The 22,208-nt window shown below is 39.3% G+C and overlaps 1 protein-coding gene across 4 annotated transcripts in view; it reads right to left on the bottom strand.

Annotated features, from left to right (window-relative positions):
- Nucleotides 1-22,208, bottom strand: part of FAT3 (FAT atypical cadherin 3) — a 760,616-nt gene that overhangs the window by 138,320 nt on the left and 600,088 nt on the right. For all 4 annotated transcript variants that reach the window (XM_069080441.1, XM_069080440.1, XM_069080439.1 and 1 more), the window contains 2 exons: nt 6,603-6,917; nt 3,332-3,542 (listed from right to left, as the gene is read on the bottom strand). In XM_069080441.1, the coding sequence (XP_068936542.1) occupies nt 3,332-3,542; nt 6,603-6,917 (526 nt within the window). The remainder of the gene's footprint in view (nt 1-3,331; nt 3,543-6,602; nt 6,918-22,208) is intronic.

Consider the following 22,208-nt stretch of genomic DNA (forward strand, 5'->3'; position numbering starts at 1 on the left):
AGAGAGAGAGAGAGAGAGAGAGAGAGAGAGAGAGAGAGAGGTAAGGATTCTAAGGGTAGGGCTTCTTAACCTGGGGACCATGTGCTTTTTTTTTTAATTTAATTTGATAACTGTATTCCAATAGAATTAGTTTCTTCAAAAGCCCATGTATTTTATTTTATGCACCTACAAACATGATTCTGAGAAGGGGTCCATTAGGTTTTATCAGATTGCCAAAGGGGACCATGACACTGACGTGGTTAAGAAGATCTGCCCTAGAGGAATGGAATCTCACTGTGGGATGGGAAGGTTTTTGTATCCCCACTGCTCAGTATCTAGAAGTCATTTAAGTGACATCTGTTAAACTGGACTGAAACTTCCGGAAGGTTCTGTGGGTTTACACAAAGGTCCATCCAAATCAATCACCCTAACAGATGAAGTCTAGCCTAGGAGGATACAGAGAGACCATCTAAGTTCAGTCCTCTTTCCCAGATACAACAGAAGGCTGGGGATGTGTAATTTTTAATGGCTGCTGAACCAGGAGGCATTTTATAAAAGACTTTTATCCTTGGAATGCCCCCTTCATACTTGGGCACTCAAAAGTTTCACTGACCTCTGGGGAAAGAATCAGAACCATTTTTTTTCAGGTTTCTGCTGGAAGTGCAGTGTTGAGTGAGGTTAGGAATACAGGAGGAGATTATTATGAGGATGTGTGGGATTTGGGGAAGCCTCAGTGAGGCTGCATCATTGTCTGCCTGTGGACTATCAGTCAGTCAATCAATAACATCTCTTCAGGGTCCACTATCCACTGCCTAATGTATTTTTGGAGGTAAAGGAATGAAAAGTAATAAAACTGCAGCCGTGGGGAGGAGAGAATGAACAAAAATGAAAATAGAAGAATTTACAGTGGTTACTTAGGAACATGTCACCCTGTCCCAATACTCCTACACAGATTGGTGAATGCTGTAGGGACTGCTATAATGATCAGATGAAGTGAGATCAGGGTAGAGTGAAGAGGGCTCTGAAGGGCAAAGAGTATGAAAACATCCCTAGAGTGAGGGTTAGGAATGGGCAAAAAAGGTCCAGGGAAGACACAGGCAGATGCCATGTCGGGACTAGAATGAACAGATGAAAGAAAAAATGTATTAAGTGCTGAGCACTGTGATAAGTAAAGGGAATACAAATGCAAAAATGAAGCATGTTTGTTTGAAATGGGGACCAAAAATTGGAGGGTAACAAGAGGAAGAAGTTTATAAGAGGAAACCTTCTCCAACTACTTCATAGTGTAATAGTAAAATTGTAGTTGAAATAAACCATGGTTTATTATATTATCTATAAATACAGGGTGTCCCCAAAGTCTTAGTGAAGGCGTTAAGCTTTGATAGCATAAATGTAATTTAAGCTATGAGTGGAATTTAATTTGCTTTAATAGCTTAAAGCTGCACTAAGACATTGGGACACCCTGCACTATATATTTCATTTTATTCTCATTTCTAGTCTTTTCTTTCAACATCAACAATAAAAAAAGCCATACTCAATAATCACTGCTATATGAAAGGAACTGGAGGCACAGTAAAAGAAGCTACTTTTAGAAGTAGAAGAAATACACAATTTGTAACCAAGACTGTGATGATCAGGGGAAGTTATCATGGCAGAGACAGGGGGCGGAGAGAGAGGTAGAAGGAGGGCCACTAAATGTGGATTCATAGGCAGGCAAGTGATAAATACTGGCAACTTTTATTTCACCGAGAGTGAGAAAATGAAAACAGAGGATATCTTAATGAGGTGGAAAACCGTGAACCATTTACTGCAGAGACCAAGAGGCACAAAGGGTGCATAAGTCCTTAATGTACCGGAAGGGGATAGAGCTTAGGACATAAGGAGTCTAGGATGAGGATCATGACCAAAGCACGATAGGGTGGCACCGTCAATACCATTTAAATAAAATTCAGAAGCTAGCCCTACAGAGATAGATAAACTGGGAAGGGAGGAAAAAATTCCTTTTTCTAGTAAGATCTTAGGGGAGGAACTTTCAGGTCATATTTCTGAGACTGTCCTCAAGGAAACTGTAGAAAGAAGAGTCTAAACAGGAACACACACTTTCTTGCTATTCATCCCTGTAGCAGGGATATTTGTACTATTATCTCCATCAACAGTGGGAGAAATACCTTGTGGAAGGAAATGATTCCTCTAGATTTATTCTCTTCTGACTTTCCAGTCTCCAAAAGATAAATGTGAGAAATCAGTCTAGGTCCCCTTAATTTCAGATCCAGGGTTGGCCAAAACACTCTTCGCTTCTTCTCTTAGCAACACTCCTGGTTTTCCTAATCCTCTGAGGTTTTGCTTTCTATTAATCTCTTTCTCCCTCTTTCCTATATATAGGCAATGACACCATTTCACTCTTTGTCTAGCTTGGCTTCTGTTCTCCCTTTCAAGGAATTTTAAAGCTGTATCCTGTGGTCCATGATGTGACTGCCACTTACTGATGGCTGTTTGTCAGCCCTCCTCATGGGGACAGTAGTAAGGTGACCATTCCCTTGGGGGATTTTAAGGATTCAAAGTATACATGCAGGACATCATTGCTGCAAAACAGTGGGGCTGCAACTAGATTTTAGTTAAAAAAAAAACAACAGGAAAAATTTGGACCAAAACAACCAACCTCAGGGGGAAGAAAAACACCCCACCCTCAAACAAAGGAAAGTAATCGGACACAAGTAATGTAGTAGCTGTTAGAGAGGCATGTATGAAATCTATGGGCTGCACTTTACCCTGTCAAAGGCAGTTATGAAAGATGTAATTTAATTTGCTTCAAAAAACCCATAAAAAGGCAGATTGGATAGCTGTATTTTAGCAAATGTGTTTGCACTAAGGGTACCTTCTGTTGAACAGTTCTGCCCACAAGCTGTCTGTAGAATATAGAACATCTCTCGAGCATGCTTGCCACCTTGAAGCAGGGCAGTCGGGAGCAGAAAAAAAAAGAACAGAATGCAGAAAAAAAGGTGAAGAAAAGAGAGAAATGAAGGACAGCAAGTCTAAGTACCATCAATACATTTAGAAATGAGATTAGCAAAGTGTGACAATAGAATTTAAATGACACACAGAAAGACATTAAGATTGCAGTCAATAACATACTATGAAAAAAATTCAGCCAAAGAGCGCTTTCTGTTCAGCTTAGCTACAGCATCATAACGAAAGCACAAGTACATTAATTCATTTTACTGGTTCATTTGCATTCTAGCACTAAGAGGCTATTTAAATCTTAGTTCTAATGGTTAGTCTTATGGCTAGCAAATCCAAAAAGTCAATGACTACATTACTTAATACCAATAATACCTTCAGTACTGGGACTTACCAACTACATCAAACCACAGAGGTATATTGGCTGGTTGTACAGACACCACACCCACAATTTCTGTCACTCTGTCACTTTCCATGACAGTAAAGTTATAAAATGGCTCATCAAAGGTCAGGGGCACAGGGGAAGGAGGTGGTTTCTTAATCCATTCAATGTGGAGGCGGGCGGTGGAGGACTTCTGCGGGCGACCGTTGTCCACTGCTTTGATCTAATCACATATGGAGAGAATACAGAAGATGGCTTAAAGCCCTGGTCTGCTGTTGATTTGGGATTTTCTGATAGCAACATATAAGTTTACCTTCATTATCATGACAAAAGGAGAACAAAATCCACCTGCTTGTCTTTCGGGGAGAATCCACTCCATGTTGATCTGAAGGCCCTGTGAGCCACTGCTGTGTTTAAGGATGTGAGAAACTCCAAAGAAAAGAACATTTGGGGATGAGAGATGACAATGGGATGGGTCAATCTGGTTCTTTTAGAAATATGATCTCCTGGACAACAAGAAAGTTGACTAGACTGATGTGAATCTACACATTTTGGGAGAGAGTGTGCTTAGTACCAACTACCCTTCCCCCTACTTCATTCTATGGAAGGAAGGAGTTTCCAGATGAACATATTAGGACGTATAGGCAATAGCCATGTAGGAGTGATGATTCTGTTTCTAGAAAGAGGAGAAGCTTGTAAAGAATCCAGTAAGAATGTAAGTTATACAAAGTCTTCAGTGGCGTAATTGAATTACATCACCTATTATACCCTCTCTTGATAGGGAGTTATTTTCCCCTTTGGACAGTCATGAGCCCTGAATGAAAGACAGAATAAAGAATGCATTTTCTCACTTTGAATTAGAAAGGAAGACTGCTGGGATTTCCTCGATACATAGGAAAATTAAATCTGGTAATGAGGAGTAGCACACTTACAAATGAAAATACCAAATGGAATTAAAAAAAAATTCAAATCACCCAAAATAAACAAAAAGTGATATACAAATACCACATTGTTCTATATAGTTTTTTGGTAGTGGACCTGTATTCAAGGCCTGCTTCCAGTACTAACTAGCTATATGACCATGGGCAAGACACTTGATCTAGGAATTTAGAGCTGGAAGGGGCTTTAAAGATTAGCTTACAACCTCCCTATATGATGGATGGGGAAATCAAGAGAAAGAGAGGTAAAGTGGCTAATCCAAGTTCTCAGAAGTCTCAGTATCATAGCATCCCAGATTTAAAGTTGGGAGGGACTTGGGAAGTCAGTCCAATCTTCTCATTTTATAGCTAAGGAAACTGAGGACCTAGCTGATGCAGTGGATAGAGCACTGGCCTGGAGTCAGGAATACTCATCCTGAGTTCAAATCCAGCCTCAGACACTTACTGGCTGTGTGACCCTAGGCAAGTCACTTAACTCTGTTTGCCTCAGTTTCCTCATTTGTAAAATGACCTTGAGAAGGAAATGGCAAACCACTCCAGTATCTCTGCCAAGAAAACCCCAAACGGAGTCACAAAGAGTAACATATGACTGAGTAACAACAAATTAGGGACCATGGAGGGGAAGTATGATTTGCCCAAGATTGCCCATGTAGCAGATCTCATACTGGAACCCAGATACTCTAACCGTAGACCTACAGTGCCTTCCACTTGAGCTCTTTATGCATCTTATTTTTTCCCCCATTTACAGAGTGGGTGTAATTTTTATTTCACTACCTCACAGAGTCCTTGTGAGGAAAATATTTTGAAAAACTTTGTGGAAATCACTTTGGAAACTAAAGAAATGTAAGCTATTATTCTTCAAAAAATAAGCACTGCAGATAACATTTATACACTTTACTTCTATGGGCTTAAAGTAGCTATTTGTCTTTTACACAATACAATCCCTGGGAGGTAGGATGCTTCCCATAGCTTAGCTATATATCAATTATCCTCAGAAATAGGGAATGTAGTTAACAAGAATATGGGCACACACTAATTGGCTGTGTGAAAGCACAAAGTTAGGTAAAGCACCATTATGGGGGCACAGTTGAGAGTGGGGAAGAGGAACTACCTGACAAATTGCATGGTCACCAGACGCTGAAATGAGTTAAAATCAATGGGGCTTACATGTTAACATTAGATGGTTGCCCATCATTTGAATTGTAACTTAGATGACTGGCTAGATAATATTAATATGGGATTTGATTATAATGCATCTATTGGTGATGCTATTGGGAATCTACATCAGTCAGGGCAATGTCATCCATGCAAGGAGTGCCTCTACCCAAAATTCACAGGTTAAAGAAGTCTTGTTAGAGAAAAGATAGGGCATCAGAGCAGATGGAAGAGAATTCAGGTTTTGGAATCAGTTCCTCTTATTTTCTCTGAACACCACCCAAAGGTAGATAATAGGAACAAAGAGAAGACCATCCTGCCACATTAATTAACAGCTCACTGCATAGAGTCAAGGGTATGTACACCAGAGAACAGACTTAAAAGGTCAATAGGAACTTAGTGCATACCTGGAAGCTGGAGGACCACAGATTTAGAGTAGGAAGGGACCTGAGAAGCCAACTGGTCCAGGTCCTTCATTTTATATAAGAATAGACTCAGAAAGGTTAATTAACTTGCCCAAGGTCACATAGCAGGTAAGTAGAAGGGCTAGAATTTGAACATCCTCCGATTCTACATCTAGCCCACTTTACTGTGTGCCACAGTGCCTCTTAGAGGGAAAGATTAGAATGAATTTCTTTCATACTGGGGTCTCCTTGTCTAGCATTGACTTAGTCTACCAGGTGACACTTGTCTATTTTGAATATGACCAATTACCCTCTGCTGTCAAAATGGGAGTGAGGATGCAGCTGTGTGTGTGAAGGTGAGGTGGAGAGGTGTTTGCATATGTTGGTCTAAGGGGATCAGGGAACACTAGAGAACTGAAGCAGAAGAAGTCAAACATTGTTTTATGCCATAGTATCCAACATGGAGGCATCAGTAAAGCTTCTGGAAACATCACAAATCAGTAGAGAAGCCAAAAGCATTACTTATTTATATGACTTTGTCTTCCAGATCAGCATTTCTTTTCATATGTATAATGGAACTATTTATTGTAGAGATTTACTGTATACAAGAACAAACACATGCATATTTCTATGATTTTTGAAATGAATGAAAAATTGTACAAGAAAAAAAGGACACACAGACATAACACACATCCATCTCATCCATCTATCCACCCTCATCCCACCACCCCAAACCACACACATACACAGAGGCATTCTTCTAATTTGGGATTCAGAAAGTCTTACTGTGAGGATGTCGTAACTCCCTGCCGTAAATTGCTTTCTGGAAGAGACCATGCCAGTTTTAGGGTCAATAAAGAATTTCCCATCATCATTTCCATCTATGATGCTGTAGGATATTTCTGCATTGGGACCTTCATCTTTATCGAATGCAAAAGCCCTGTAAATCGGTTCTCCTCTTTTCTTTCGGTCCCGCTCTGGCAGCTTGATCTGATAGACTTTCTCTGGGAACTGAGGCTTGTTGTCATTTTCATCCAGAACCTGAACCACGACCCAAACTGTTGACTGCTTTGGAGAAGAACCACCATCAGTCACGGTTACCTAAAGCAGGAGAAAATTAGAGCTATGCAGAGTTGAGGTGTTGGTGTACTCCTGAATATAAAAATGCTTGAAAAACCAAACAGACCAAATCAAACAACAAAGATTTACTGCATCCATATGAAGCATTTAGAAAAATATCTTTTTTCCATATCTCAGGATGAAGAGGGCTTCTCACACCCACTGATTAAAACTGCTATAGAATCACTGCTTTCCTTTATATAGGGGTTTAAGGTTTGCAAAGCACTTTTCTCCCAACAACCCTGTTAAGACAGAGAGTACAAATGTTATTAAGCCTCATTTTACAAATCCAGTTCAATATACATTTAGTAGGTGCCTACTATCTCCAAAACTCTGGGAATATAAAGACAAATGCAAAACAATACCTGTCCTCAAGGAGCTTACATTCCTGGGGAGGAAGGGAAGGGAAATGTACAACATATATATGGCAGATAATTATGATTCAAATGAAGATAAAAGATTAAGAACAGGAAAGGTCCTTAGAAAACATCTGGTCCAATGACCTTATTTTACAGATAAGGCAGTAGAGACTTTGAGGGGTAAAGTGATTTGTTTATGATGGCAGGTTCCTGGAACCCAGGATTCCTGATATTAAGTCTGGCTTTCCAGCCACTGTCCCACATTGCTTCTCTGGGAGGGGAGGGGGAGGAGACATACCACTCTAATCAACTGAAGGGAAGGGCACAGGCACATCTAATACAATGATAAGCGTGGTTTTAATAATGAAAGGAGATGAATAGAAAGAAGGGAATGTACATGTGAAATCCAGCAACCACAAACAAAAGTTAATACTACTAAGAGCTCAGGTTTAGAGAAGTGGCCCACTCCCACTGCTCCCAGGTGAATGGACAAGCTAGATTCTCTTTGAAAGAGAGTGACAGGATATGAATTACTAGAGTGTGAACAGGCATGTTCAGCAGAGAAGGAAGGGAACCTGGTAGACAGGAAGATCAGGTCAGTCAGGCCAGAGTTGTGAAGCTGTCCCTTGCAGAAACAAAGGGAGGGCTACAAATGTAGTATGTTCCAGCATAATAACATCTGACACCTAAAAAGGGCTCTGAGATTTGGAAAGCACTTTTCTTGCCTTTTCTCATTAGAATCCCACAACACATCCTAGAGCTAAGTACTACTGGTGTTACTCTCCTTTTTAGATATGGAAACTAGAAAGCTCAGACAGGTTGAGTGATTTCTTTATAATCAGAGTTACTAAGTGACAGAAGATGGATTTGAGCCCAGGAAGCCCTAGACTTCTAGACCAGGTCTCTACTCACTATACCAGCCTTTAATAGCTACTTCCTTAGAACTCTTGGTAATTCTTACTTGTTCACTATAAGCTATTATGGAAGAATCTGTCATTCTTTCATTCGTTACCTTGAATTAGACAGCTCATTAATCCAAAATATGTTTTCTGAGGCTCTAATGAACACAAAGATGTATTTGGCACCAAGAAAAAAAAAATAACACTGGTGAATTTCAGCCAATTTCTGTGGTATTTCATCAAATAAAACAATTTGACAGCACTCAATGAAAAGAGAGGAAATATATGTGAAAATGAAGTGGGGACTTTATGGTTTTCCTCCTAAATAGATTGGCTAAACATTTTAGTTCCTCTAAATCACTAAGAAGGGGGTGGGGATGGAGGAAGGGGTGGCACTATTGGCCTTGAAATAAACAAACTCTTATTATGGGCTTTAGTAATGAGCCTTCTTTGAAAAGAAATCAATCAAATTTCCTTTCTTTCAAAGCTTTTCTCCCATTTGGGGACATTTCCCAGAAGACATGAGGCAGGAGTAGATATGAAAGAAAGCTGGATTTTTGCTTTTTGGTTAATTCTCTGACACATTGACTCCTGGAGTGGTGCTTCCTGCTGGTGGCAGTGAGCTCGAAACGTTACACTTGCAAGCCTAGCTGTGCTAACCATCACACATTGATTGCTTTGCTGCTTAACTACTCTGTGGGTCTTTTTTCTACTTAAATGTCCCTACCCAACATCTAGCCAACCCCCGCTGTCCATGCACACAGAGCACAAAATCACCTTCTCATCACCTATCAATAATGCCCTGCAGTTGGATTCAAGATGCAGCATTGTAGAGTTAGTCAGAACAGTGTCTGTGTGAAAGGATTTCCACAGAGAAGACGAGATTACATTAACAATATTTCACCCCCTTCCATGATTCTCCCCTCAGCCTCAGCTCTTGCCAGCATTTACAATTGTTTCCACGTGAAGAAGATCTGGATTTACAAAGCCAGGCTCTGGAATCCGGTCTGCTGACAAGAAAGCTAGGCAGCTGAATGGGTGAACCTCCTTATATTAGCCAACAGGGAATCTTCTGCTATACTCTGAACTGATTTTGGGAGAAGGGTATATGAAGGACAGTGAATAAATAGTCAGAAATCTGAGGTCCTAATCCAGGTCCTGCTTTTGGGCAACCTCTCTCTACTCTGTTCCCAGGTCTTTGATTGTACAAAAAGTGCTGTTATTGTGGGATACCTGTGACCTTTATTTTTACCACTGCCCTCCTTAGGATATACACCTAGAAGAAGGATCTCTGGTGAGGTAAGTAGATACTCAAGGGATAGAGTGCTGGGTCTGGAGTTAGAAAGACCTGTGTTCAAATAGGGCCTTAGACTCCTACTAGCTGTATGACCCTGGGTAAGTCACTTAACCTCTGCCTTAATCCACTGGAGAAGAAAATGGCAAATCACTCCAGAGTCTTTGTCAAGAAAACCCCATGGACAGTATGGTTCATGGGAACATGGAGAACGGGATATGAATGACCAACAATAAGGATCTCTGGGTCTAAGATTATAGACATTTTGGTCAGCTTCTTAGTATAATTCTAAACCGTCTTTTCAGAATGTTTGGGCCCGTTCACTGAGCCATTGACAGTTTATCACAACATTCCTTTCAACACTGATTATTAGTCTCACCTTTTCCCATACTATACTGCAAAGCACAGCACCTTCATCTTATAAAATGAGGATCCATGTGTAGAACTGTGAAGTTCTACATACAAGTGCATGGGATTTCCATTGGGAATTATGAAGGGAAAACCAAGGTGTATGTCACCTTTGTCTTAGCAATTCCAACACTGGACATACAGTCTAAGGAAGTATTAGAGTGCCTGATACCTAATAAGTGCTTAATAAATGCTGGCTAGCCACCTGCCCTATTGAAGACGAAGAAAAATGTCCAACGTGGGCCAAAACCTTAGCCCCCTTTATAGTAGCAAAGAAATGGAAACAAACTGGAGGGAGAGGCTGTTTGAATAATAAGTGTAAACAAATAAACACTAGGACATTCGTATATTGTCATACAATGAGAAATAGCAAATGTGAAGAATTCAGAGAAACAGGGAGATTTATAGGAAATGATACAGAGGGGCAGCTAGGTGGCTCAGTGAATAGATCACTGGCCCTGGAGTCAGGAGGACCTGAGTTCAAATCCGGCCTCAGATACTTAACACTTACTAGCCATGTGACCTTGGGCAAGTCACTTAACCCCAATTTCCCTGCCTTCCCCCTCCAAAAAGGAAAGCAAACAAACAAACAAAAAAAGAGGAAACTATACAGAATAAAATAAGCAGAACCAAGTGGGCAATATACACAAGGGCCACAACAATGTCAGCGAGCTGAGTGCTAAAAAGAAACTGAACTCTTGAGTGACCAAAAAACCAGTGAAGGCCTCCAAGGGAAGAGAGAACAAACCTACTTCTTCCATCATGGCGGAAAGATGGGGGAAACATGAATATACATGCCACATTCAATGCCTGCATTATATATTTTTGCTTAACTATTATTGTCACAGGGGAGGGTTCAATTTAGCTAGAAATGATACAATGTAAAGAAAATTAAGATGTCAATAAAACAATAAAATAGAGGAACAGGAATGAACATTTGCTGAGAAGAGGGGACTGAAAAAAAAAATCCATGTCATCATTTTCATCATTATGCTACATGGGCCTGGGCATGTTGTAAGGAAGGGAATTTATTTTTGGAGAATTGTAGGAAACATCCCTACCTGTTCTCTTTATCCAAGGTTTTATTATTATTATTTCTTTTTTAACAAAATCACCTTCAGTATCAGAGTGGGGGCAAGCTAGGATTGATGCAAACACCTTAGAGTTGTTTGGTCCCTCTGTCTCATTTCTTGCCAGTCTGAGAAATCTACGCCAGAGCCAAAGATGATTTTCAGCCATTTTCAAATCTTTGTAGTTTTCATTTACTAACCTCAAAGGGAAATGGATATAAACATCCCATTATTAATTCCCTCAGGCCAACTTGTCTGCCCTGGCCACATTTCACACTGGGCCTAATAACCATAAAAGATTTCATCAGATTCCCAGACTTCATTTTAGATGCTGTCCTCTTTCTCAGTCTACTGGATGAAATTAGCCCCTAGTGAAGGAATAACAGTCAGATTCAAGGCACTAGGGTCTTAAGAAAAATTAGCCAAGAAAAATGCCTATTATCCTTCATTCATAACAGAAGAAATTACCTATTATTTAGGAATGACTCAAGTTCTTTTTATCTTGATGTAGGTGGCCAGGAAAAGTTCACTCACCCCATTTCAGGCTTTCTATTGACATCATAGATTAAATAACACTTTCTGCAAATAACTTAAGATTTAGAAAAGCATGAGTCAAGTTCTTCTTGTCCTGATGTGGGTAGCCAGGAGAAGCTTATTGCATTTTAAGTTTTCTTTTGGCATCAAAAATTAAATAATACTTTCTGCAAATAACTAAAGATTCAGACAAGCAGATTACAATAGTATTCATTTTAGTATCATAAAAGATACAAGATAATCACTTCTTATTTAAACAGTGACGTCATAGTCTGAAAATAATAGGTGATGATAGAGATAGGGCAAGGGGAGAAAAATCAATGTGACACAAACAGAAAATGATAAAATTAAGTAAGAGTGATCATTTTGGGGGGTCTCTCAGCCTCTAAAATGAGCAAATTTCAAAGGGCAAGAGCAAAACAAAATTGCGAATTCTGGGCACAATGATGCCAATCAGTGAAGGCACAAGGCTATGGTACATGGATAACATACCACAAATAGCAATTCCTTCAATAAATATTTATGAATACCTACTATGTGCTAGGCATTGGCACACTAGGAGTAAAGATAAAAGATAAAATATGATCACTACACAAGAAGATATAATATGAAACAAAAAAGTATTAATTATCCACTATGTGCATAGCACTGTGGTTGGTGCTAAGGGAGGGATAAATTTTTTTAAAGGAATATTTTTCAATTAATAAAATGTATTCTCTTTCCTTCCCATTTTGCACCCCCCCCCAACAATACTGGATAAAAACAAAATAAAACAAAAAACTTGTAGCAAATATGCAGAGTTGAACAAAACAAATTCCCATATTGGCCTTGTACAAAAACACATATGTCTCATTCTACCCCATGAATCCCCCTCTCTTTCTGTCAGGAGGTGGGTAGCATATTTTGTTATAGGCCCTCTGGAACCAAAGCCAGTCATCATTTATCAATGTTCTTAAGTCTTTCAAAGTTGTCTTTATAATGTGGTTATTATTGTATAGATTATTTTCTTGGTCCTTCTCATTTCACTCTGCGTTAGTTAGTCTAAGGCTTTTTAGGATTTTCTGAAGTTGTCCCTCACATCATTTCTTACAGCACAGTGGTATTTCATTAAATTCAGATTATCATTTGCTCTGCTATTTCTGAATATGTAGGCATTTCCTTAATTTTCAATTTTTTTTGTCACTACAAAAAGTGCTGTCATAAATATTTTTGAACATATGGGTCCTTTGGTTTTCTCTTTGAAATCTCTGAGGTAGGTATACCAAGTAGTAATATCATTGAATGGAAGGGTATATGCATTTTAGTAACTCTGGGACATAGTTACTCCAGAACAGCAGGACAAATTCACTGCTCTACCAACAGAGTATTAATGTACCTATTCTCCCAAAGCCAGAGGCGTACAATTTAGATGAGACACTGTCCCTGTCTATGAAAATCTTCTAGCCACCTGAGAGGATAAGATATTGATACCAACAGAAACAGTTACTTTCATAACAAGTGCCTTAAATAATTCCCCATTCCTCTCCTTTGGCCCAGCTCTTCATCCTGAAGCCTCATTCCAAGTCCTGGAATTCACACATTAGAAGGCCCCTCTGTCCTTGTGGCCTCTACCTCTGACTGGACAGAGATTCCCAGAACCTCCATGTAAGGAGGAAAGCCAAATTAGCAAAGAACCATTTCTTTCCCAGCTGTACTTTGGATTTCCTCTACTGCCCCCATTTTGTACCCCTATATCTCAACTCTCCACCCCATGCCTCTCCTTTTCACCTTCCTTTTTATCTGTTCTATTACTCCAATAGAAGGTAAGATCCTTGAGGATGAGAGCTGTCTTTCTCCTGTATTTGTATTTTCAGGGCTTAACACGAGTACTTGGCATATAGTAAGTGCTTAATAAATGCAGACTGACTCACCGATTAACTATAGGTAATGTTCAAATAAAGGTATAAGGTTTTCAAAGCTCTTTACATGTTATTTCATTTGATCCATACAACAATCCTGTGACATAGGTGCTATTACTATTCCCATTTAAAGATGAGGAAACAGATTGAGAGCAGCTAACTGACTTATCCAGGGTTGCATGGCTAGTAAGTATCTGAGGCAGAATTTGAATGCAGGTCTTTCTGACTCCAGGTCTAATGTTCTATCCACTATGAATAGAGGCCTAGTGGGCCTTGTTAAAAAGACAGAAAGTCTAGTTCTAGGTGAGGTCTAAGAAAGAAGGTTGCCATCCACTACTAGTTAGAGCAAGTGGATGGACCAGTCATGGAAGGTTTCTGGAAGTGATGCTTGATAAGCTTTAAAGGACAAAGAGAAATTCCATGGGAAAAGGACAATTAATAATGAAAGAACTCTAGAATCTAAATGGGGAGTCAAGAGATATAAGATATATATACACGTGAAAAGTTAACAATATGCACTGTATCTTACAACAATAATTAAGTACCAAATACAGAATTCAGAGGTTGGGCTGATCAGAAATATTTCACAAAGCAGAAGAAGATTTAGGCTAAATCTCACAGAATGAATGTGTTAGGTTTGGAGAAGAAGAGAAGAGGGTGAGACCAGCATTCCAATAAGGCACAAGAACAATTTCAGAGGTGTTAAACTACAAGGGATAGCCTGATGGGTGGTGAGTCTAATAGCTTGATCTGTGTGAAGTGTGGGATCTGTGTAGACGTGGAGCTGGAGAATAGGCCCAGAATGTGCAGAGGATTGGATAGGCTAAAGAATTTAGACTTTATTGCTTTCTAATAGGAACTCGAGGGCTTTTGAACTTGGTGAGGGGGGGGGGGGGGGGGCGGGGGGGGGCTATAGAAGTGGTACAACTATCAGTATTTAGGATAGAATGAGAGCAGAGAGTGGGGTACTAAGACCAGTTAGAAATCGATTACAGCCATGTGACCTTGGGCAAGTCACTTAACCCCAATTGCCCCTCCAAAAAGGAGAAAAAAAAGTGATTACAATAATTCAGATGTGAATTAATGAGTTTCTGGACTGGGGTTGTGAAGCAGCAGAAGTGGAAACAGAAAATCAGAGAGAGCTGTGAAGGACATTATAAAGGATACATTGACAGGATTTAGCTATTAATGGAATGAAGACAGGATTCAAAGATGATCATGAGGTTCTGAACCTAGATAACAGGGGAAATGATGGTACCACTGATGGAAATAAGGAAGTGAGATGAGGGAGGCAGTTTGGGGCAAATCTAATGAGTTCCACCCTAAAGGTAGCAATTTCTCCACTGTCTCAATGGCCCCATTAGGAGACTCCCCATTAAAGTGTGATCTCTCTGAAAGCAGTGCCTTTTTTTTGATCATTGTTTATTTGTATCCCCAGTGTTTAGCATAGCGCCAAGGACAGAGTAAATGCTTAATGAACCATTTGTTGACTAACTGCTTTGAGAAAGGTGATTCTGAAGGAAGGATAAGCCATCTTGGGTAAACTGAAACAGGCTGCCCTCCTACCTTCTTCTATAGAATCACTGAATCCTACTGCTGGAAAGTGCTTAGAGATCATGCAATTAAATGCTTCCATGCAAAAACTTGAATCCTGAAATGTAGCTATTCATCTTTTGATTTAAAACAGCCAGTAATAGGGAGCTCAAAAACTAATGAGGGTAAACACTGTATCCTTGGGCAAGTTACTTAGACCTCCATTTCCTCATCTGTTAAATGTGAAGGTTGAACATGATAATCTCTAATATTCCTCCAAGTCATGGCACCTGTACTTTCATAGTCTATGTTTTGAATCTAAGTGTAGGACTTTATGTCTATCCCTATCAAATTTCACTTTATTGGTTTAAGCCCATCATTCTAATCTGTGGAAATGTTACTGAATTTTGATTTTGTCATTCACTATATTAGCTGTCCCTCTGAGTTTTGTGCTATCTGTGAATTTCATAAGAATGATTTCATCTGAGTCACTGCTAAAAATGTTCACTAAATCAGGGTTGAACACAGAAATCTGCATTGTATGCCACTAGAGGCCTCCCTCCAAATGAACAATAATCTACTGATCAGTATCTTGAGGTGCAATGGCTAATCAATTCTGGATCCCCAACACTGTACTGTCTCCTAGCCCCATCTTCCCTTGTTTGCCAGGATATCATGACACCCTAGATCAAATGCTCTGCTGAAATAGATAGACTGCATCTCTAGCTTCTCCTGATCATTGAGATAATCTTATTAAAAAAGGACATGAGGTTAGTTTGATATCACATGTTCTTTGCTACTCCTTGGTGATTTCTAATCAGTCAACAAGCATTAATTGTTTGCTATGTGCCAGGCTAAGTAGAGGAGATTAAAAAAAAAAAAAAAGCTATGACCTTGAAGGAGCTCACTCTCCAATGGGGAAGACAACAGGCAAATGAACAGGCAAATGACTAGGTAATACAAGATATATACAGAATAGACAGATGATAATCTCAAAGGAAAAGGCATTAGGCAGCTGGTAGTGATTGTGTCAGAAAAGACCTCTTAAAGAAGGTGGGATTTAGACTAAGCCTTCAAGGCATTTGTTATGGGAATGCTGATTTAAGATCTTCCCTACCCATTGGCCCTTTGATAGGCTTAAGTGACTCGGAGAACCTTCCCTGATTTGAAAATATACTCTGCCCCCTAATAGGCAGAATGTGATCACATGGAACCTGTGGTAGGAGGCTTGTTTTTCAGGAATGCCCACAACTGGTTGCTTTTTGATTGGTCTAGAGGGCTCCGCCATTCTCTGATCCAGGAGAAGGCTATATATACCCTGATGTGAGATTTTGTTTTGGGGCTCACTTTAAGAAGAGTTGTGTGATTTGACCAGATGAGACTCTGGGCAGCCGTTGAGCCCCTGGCTTTGAAAACCCAGATGTTGGTGCTTCCCTCTCTGGTAACTGACTAAGTATTGATGTAATGGTCAGACAGTTGGAAGCCTGTCTGCTGATATTTCTCTGTATTTGCTATCTGCTTGTAACTTGTTTGTATTTTCTGAAGTTTGGGGTGCTAACCTTTTCCCCCTGAACTAGGTAAATGACATATGTTTGATGAAAGCAAGATTGTTAACCCATTTTGAGTTGCTTTCCTTTAGAAAAGCAGATCTAGGGACCTGTGCTAGCAGCCACCCTGGGTATGCTAGGGTTCTTGCTGCTAGCATTCATTGAGGCTAAGAGGCACAGGTGAGGAGGAAGCGCCTTCCAGCATTGGGGGACAGTTAGATCAAAAGCTTCAAGAAGGGAGATGCAGTCTTTTGTTCAAGGAATAGCAAATAGGTGAATGCAGCTATAATGCAAAATATGTAGATGGGAAGAAAGTTAGAAGAGGTCAGCTTATTAAAAGTTTTAAATGCCAAGCAAAGGAATTTCTATCCTATGGTAGAGGTAAACTAGAGTTTATGGAGTGAGGGGTGGGGAGGCATGGTATGGCAGGCCTGTGCTTTGGAAAAATTATTTTGACAGCTGAGTGGGGAATGGATCAGAATGGGGAAAGACCTGAGGCAGTGAGGTAATAGGCAATAAGGGCTTGAGCTAGGATGGTGGAAGTGTGAATGAAGAGGAGACATATAGGAAAATGTTCTTGAGAAAGATCCTACAAGGTCTGGCAATTTATTGAATCTATAGAGTGAATGAAAGAAGAGGAGAGTTTGATATTAAGATTCCTAATCTGGGTGACTGGGAGGATGATAGTATTTCATTGATAAGAATGTGCAGAAAATGGAGGGTTTGTCAGGGAAAGAAAATGAGTTCTCTTTTCAATATGTTAAATGTGAGAAGTCTATAGGTCATCAGCTCAAACTGTCTAAAAAGGAAATTGGAAATGGGAGACTATATAGCTCAGGAGAAAGGGCTGTATTAGATATACAGACATGGGAATAATCCACATAGAAACTAATTTAAGTAATTAGTCTGAACCCACAGGAGCTGATGAGATTACCAAATGAGAGAGCATAAAGTGAAAAGAGATTTAAGAGGGAAGGAAACGAATTAATTATGGAGTAGGTGTTCCAGAAGGCAAAACGGAAGAAGCTGGCGAGGTGCCTTACTTTTATAGTTTCACAAAGCTTTTGGCTGGAGAAAAAAGTGAGGCTGATGACTTTGCACATCTCTGCCTCAATTAAATTCAATTATTGCAAGTCAAGACATTACCCTCCTGATGTCAATGGTCTTCTTTGAGAATGAAGGATGAACAATACAAAGCTTCTGGAACCACTAAAGTGCTAGAACTACTTGGAAAACATGTGTTCTAGAGTGGTGGTGGGGATTCCAATCACATTCTAGTTTACAGCTGGCTGAAATCACATTTTCCCCCTTTCTGTGTTTGCCCATATCTTGTTTTCAGATAACTCTTCTGTTGGTTATGATTCCATTGGCCATGATCACATAGACTTCCTTGCAGCATTCTGAGATGTAATTTAGCTGGGCACAGAAATTTAAACTTACTTAAATTAGCTGGATGCTTCTTACTATTTCTTCATCTACCTTAGAATTTAATTCCCTTTAGACTATAATTATGCAGAACTTTCTAGTCTGAAGATTATTTCCTTGACAAGATGGGAACAAAATAAGATCTGAGTAGTTCTGCTTTTTCTCAATTATCTGTAAAAATGACATCATCTGCCAGTCAATGAGCATATTTTTCTTTGCTTTTTTTTCTTTATCTCCAAACAGCTAAAAATAATAATTATCCATCCTCTTCTCCCCTCAACCCTGACCTAACCTTTATGTTTTTCATAGCATTTCTGCAAACCTCATCCCAATACTATTTTTAGTTAATATTTTTTTTTGTAATTCTTTGGTATTCCTCTTTTGTTTTTCAGATAATCCTAGCCACTCTACCACTTACCCCAACTCTCCCAGGCTCCTAGAGCACATACTCTTTCCCCAGAGTGCCTTGAGGCCACTTCATTACTCTGTTCATTTAGACTTGCTCTCAGAGCTGAGCATGCTTTCTAAAATCATTTTTCCCCTCATTCCCTGTCTACCAAAGCTTATTCCAAAGCCCTTGGTAGCCTGTTCTTAGATAGCTAATAAAGAAGAAAGCTGTAATAAACTCTTTCACACCGAGGTAGTAACAAATGAACGTGTTACACTTTCTAAGGACATTTGTGGTCTGAAACAGGATACTAGAGATGGTAATATTCTAATTTAAAATGCTGAAATTTCAGTTGTTGAGTTAGATGGGCAGGGGAGAATTTGGGGCGGGGCAAGGATACTCCATGATTCATATAATCTACTTCATATATGTGAAAGGTCAGAGCCTCTGGAGCAGAGAGACAGATAACTAAATACATCCAATATTTCCATATTCTATGAGACTGTCTTCTCAGCCATCTTTAGAAACACTTTAGTTAACAATGAATAATAAGTTACTTTCTGGTTTAATAGGTTTCCAGAAGGAATGGTCCTGATCAGGTCATAGATTGAGGAGCCAACTTTCTATTATGAATAGGACAGGATCCCCTTGATTAACAGCCATGGGCCTTAATAAATTAAGTATATTTGTCTGAGAATAAGGCTTTCTATTTGTTAATGGAACAGCTTTTCTCATTCCCCCCCCCTTGTATTAAAAACTGACTCTCTGCTCAGAAAGGGGAAACTGCCTCCTTTGACTTTCTGAACTAGCAACGATCATAATGTAGTCAAAGTCAAAAAGCATTTATTAAGCATCTTCTTTGTGCCATGCATTGTACTAAAGGCGGAGAAGAGAAAAAAGGGCAAAAAACACCTCCCTGGCCTCAAGGGACTAGCAGTCTATTTGGGGAGGAGGTGGAACAACAAACAAACAATTATGTACAAACAAGAAATTGGAGATAATACCAGAAGCAAGGCCTGAACATTAAGGGGAATTAAGAAAAGCTTCCTTGCCAAAGGTGGGATTTTGAGACTTGAAGGAAGCCAGTGTCACTGGTCACAGAGTATGTGGAAGTAAAGTATAAAGAGTGGAGGCAGGAAAGGGACAGTTAGGAAGGGTTTTCAAAGTCAAACAAGCTGATCTATTTGATCCTGGAGGTAAGAGGGGACTACTGGGGTTCACTGAAAAGAGGAGAATCAGGGTCAGACCTGCACTTTATAAATGAGTGGAGGACGTCTTGGAATAGGGAGACAACTGAGACCAACCAGAAGGGTAGTTCAGTAGTCCAGGTGTGAGGGAAGACAAGGACCTGCATCATGGCAGTGTCAGAAAATGGCACTTCACTCCTTCACTCCTAAGGGACAGACAAGCTAAGGAGGAGCCTTGAGTTTTAGGAAAGGAATGTGTGACTTGATCAATGTTAGTAGACCAGAATTTGATTCACCATCTTTTCTTTCAGGTTAATTAGGGAAATTGAAGTTTTTTGTTTTGCTTTTTCTTCTGCAGAATAAATGAGTAGGGAGCAGAGTGGCTTGTCAATTTCATGTCAAGAAATGGATTTAAGGTGACTCTTTTGGTGTGGAAAGGGGACAATAAGCCTTTCTTCTTCTCTTTTCCTCTTTTTTTTTTGCCAGGAATTGGGAAGTCCATGTGGCCTTTGACAAGGGGAAACTAGCAGTGGATGAAATGCTGGGCCTGGAATCAAGGGGTCTCATTTTCCTGAGTTCAAATCTGGCCTCAGGTATATGACCCCGGGCAAATCACTTAACCTTGTTTGTCTCCGTTTCCTCATCTATAAAATGAGCTGGAGAAGAAAACGGAAAACCATAACAGTTTCTTTGCCAAGAAAATCCCAAATGGGGTCACGAAAAGTTGGACATGACTGAAAAACAACTGACCAAATGTAGCCTTTGTCAAAGATAGGCCCATTCAGGTCTCTTTCTTTCAGAAATAGTTGTGCTTTATATTTTTAGGATAATTTTTGAGGTTTCTATTTTCATTTTATAGGAATAATTTTTGATAGATTTGTACATCTGTGCTGAGCTAGGAATTCTCTATAGTTTTCCTGGGCTTGACTCTATAGGCCTTAACTTATATTGAATTGCTACAGTAATTAGTGAACTAAGAAATTCCCCAATGTCTTGTAGTTCCGATTAAATTTCTCTTCTCAAGCAAAAGTTTATCTACCTAAATATCTGTATTTTGAGGGGGTTATTTCTGAAGATTTCTGGAAGGGGTCAAAAGATGACAAAATGTATTGAATCCTAAAAGGTTTGATGGAATAAGTGGGCAATGTCTCCCTAAAAGTCATTCCTCTTCTCATAGGTATGATAACAAATTTGTGATAGCAAATGTGCTTGGTCTGGTCACTACATAACTAAGAAACCTTAGGTAACATGTGAAAACAGACAAACTATCAGATCTTTTGTTGCCAGAGGGCATAAATTTGGATGAGATGAACAATATGAATGAACACAGGGCCAGTTCTCTTTCTGGATTCCAAAAGGAGGCCCTAAGTCCACTAATATTCAGACAGCAAAATGTTTAACTTCAGTATTGGAGATGTTTCATCTCAGGCATTTCTCAGAACTCCCAGCAGCTAATGTTAAAAAAGGGTAAAGATTATTTTGTTAATATTTGATTTTTCTTTTTTTGCCTTCAAAATTTCTCATAAACATTCAACATATAAACCTCACAAGATACCAGTGAAACTAATAAAAAAGAGGTTTTTATCTTCCTTTCACAGTTGGAGAAACAGAGAAACAGCAAGCAAATGACCTTCCCAATGATTATCTGAGAACCAAAGGTAGAGTAGTCTTACAATTCAGAACTCAAGCTCTGTGCCCAGACCACAGCATACTTTACGGAAGAGAACTCCAAAGGCCAATAAACAAAAGGCTAGGTCTCAATAGGGGTGAAATCCCTGAAGCAGATGATCTTTCTAAAAAGTGAAATCACCAAACTAAAATTAAGCTTCTCTGACACACAAACATACAGCACATGAAAACGGAATAGGAAACCAGCAGGAAACATGCAGCCCTGAGTGACATTCTGCTATTTCTCTTTAGATATAAGGTTGTTTTGCTTTGATGTGTAATTTGGCATCGAGAAACCAATTAGAAGGGATGGGAGGGGGGTATTTCTGGTCACTTTCTCTTACATCTTGCCATGACTCATGTGAACAATTCATTTCAGGATTTCATTTTTTTGTTTGAAACCATTCTTCCCCCATTGTGATCAGGTAATAGACAAACATTCAACCTTCCTGGAAATTCCTTTGCTTTTCAAAGGCTTTGCCCTTTTATAGACTTGATGAATTGTGTATTTCTATCATCTCTAACTAGAAGTCCATGGAATACTTCATTTATTAGACACCAGAGATGGAAATTGTTGGATAACTCTGAGAACAGGAAAATCTACTACATGATAACAACATATATATAGCATCCCACATTTTGGGGGTAATTGGGATTGTTTAGAACTGTTCTTCCTTTATAAAAACAGAGAGGGAGAGAGACCTTTAAAAGCAGGGATTCTTAATTCAGCAAGACTCTCTCTTAACCTCTATCAGTGAGCATTTATTAAGTAATCACCATGTACCACTCAAGTCAGACTTAAAAGAAATAATATATTAAATAAAGTTGCTGCCTTGAAGGAATTCACATTTCAAATGGGGAGAAAGAAGAAGCCATGAAACTATGTTAAATGTTTTTACCAAGAAACATACCAAAAGGTACAAAATCATCCAGCAATTATTTACTGATCATTTATTGTCTTATGAGTTCTACACGAAGCAGTTATTGTTATATAATCATTATATTTACCAAACACTTATTAACTGGTATTGAGAAATGTGGGTAGCAATATGGTAAACTATGC

Source organism: Petaurus breviceps, unplaced genomic scaffold (genome assembly GCF_028583685.1).
Source record: "Petaurus breviceps papuanus isolate PSGF00001 unplaced genomic scaffold, PetGlider_PUasm1.0 91133, whole genome shotgun sequence".
In the NCBI taxonomy this organism is placed as follows: Eukaryota; Metazoa; Chordata; class Mammalia; order Diprotodontia; family Petauridae; genus Petaurus; species Petaurus breviceps.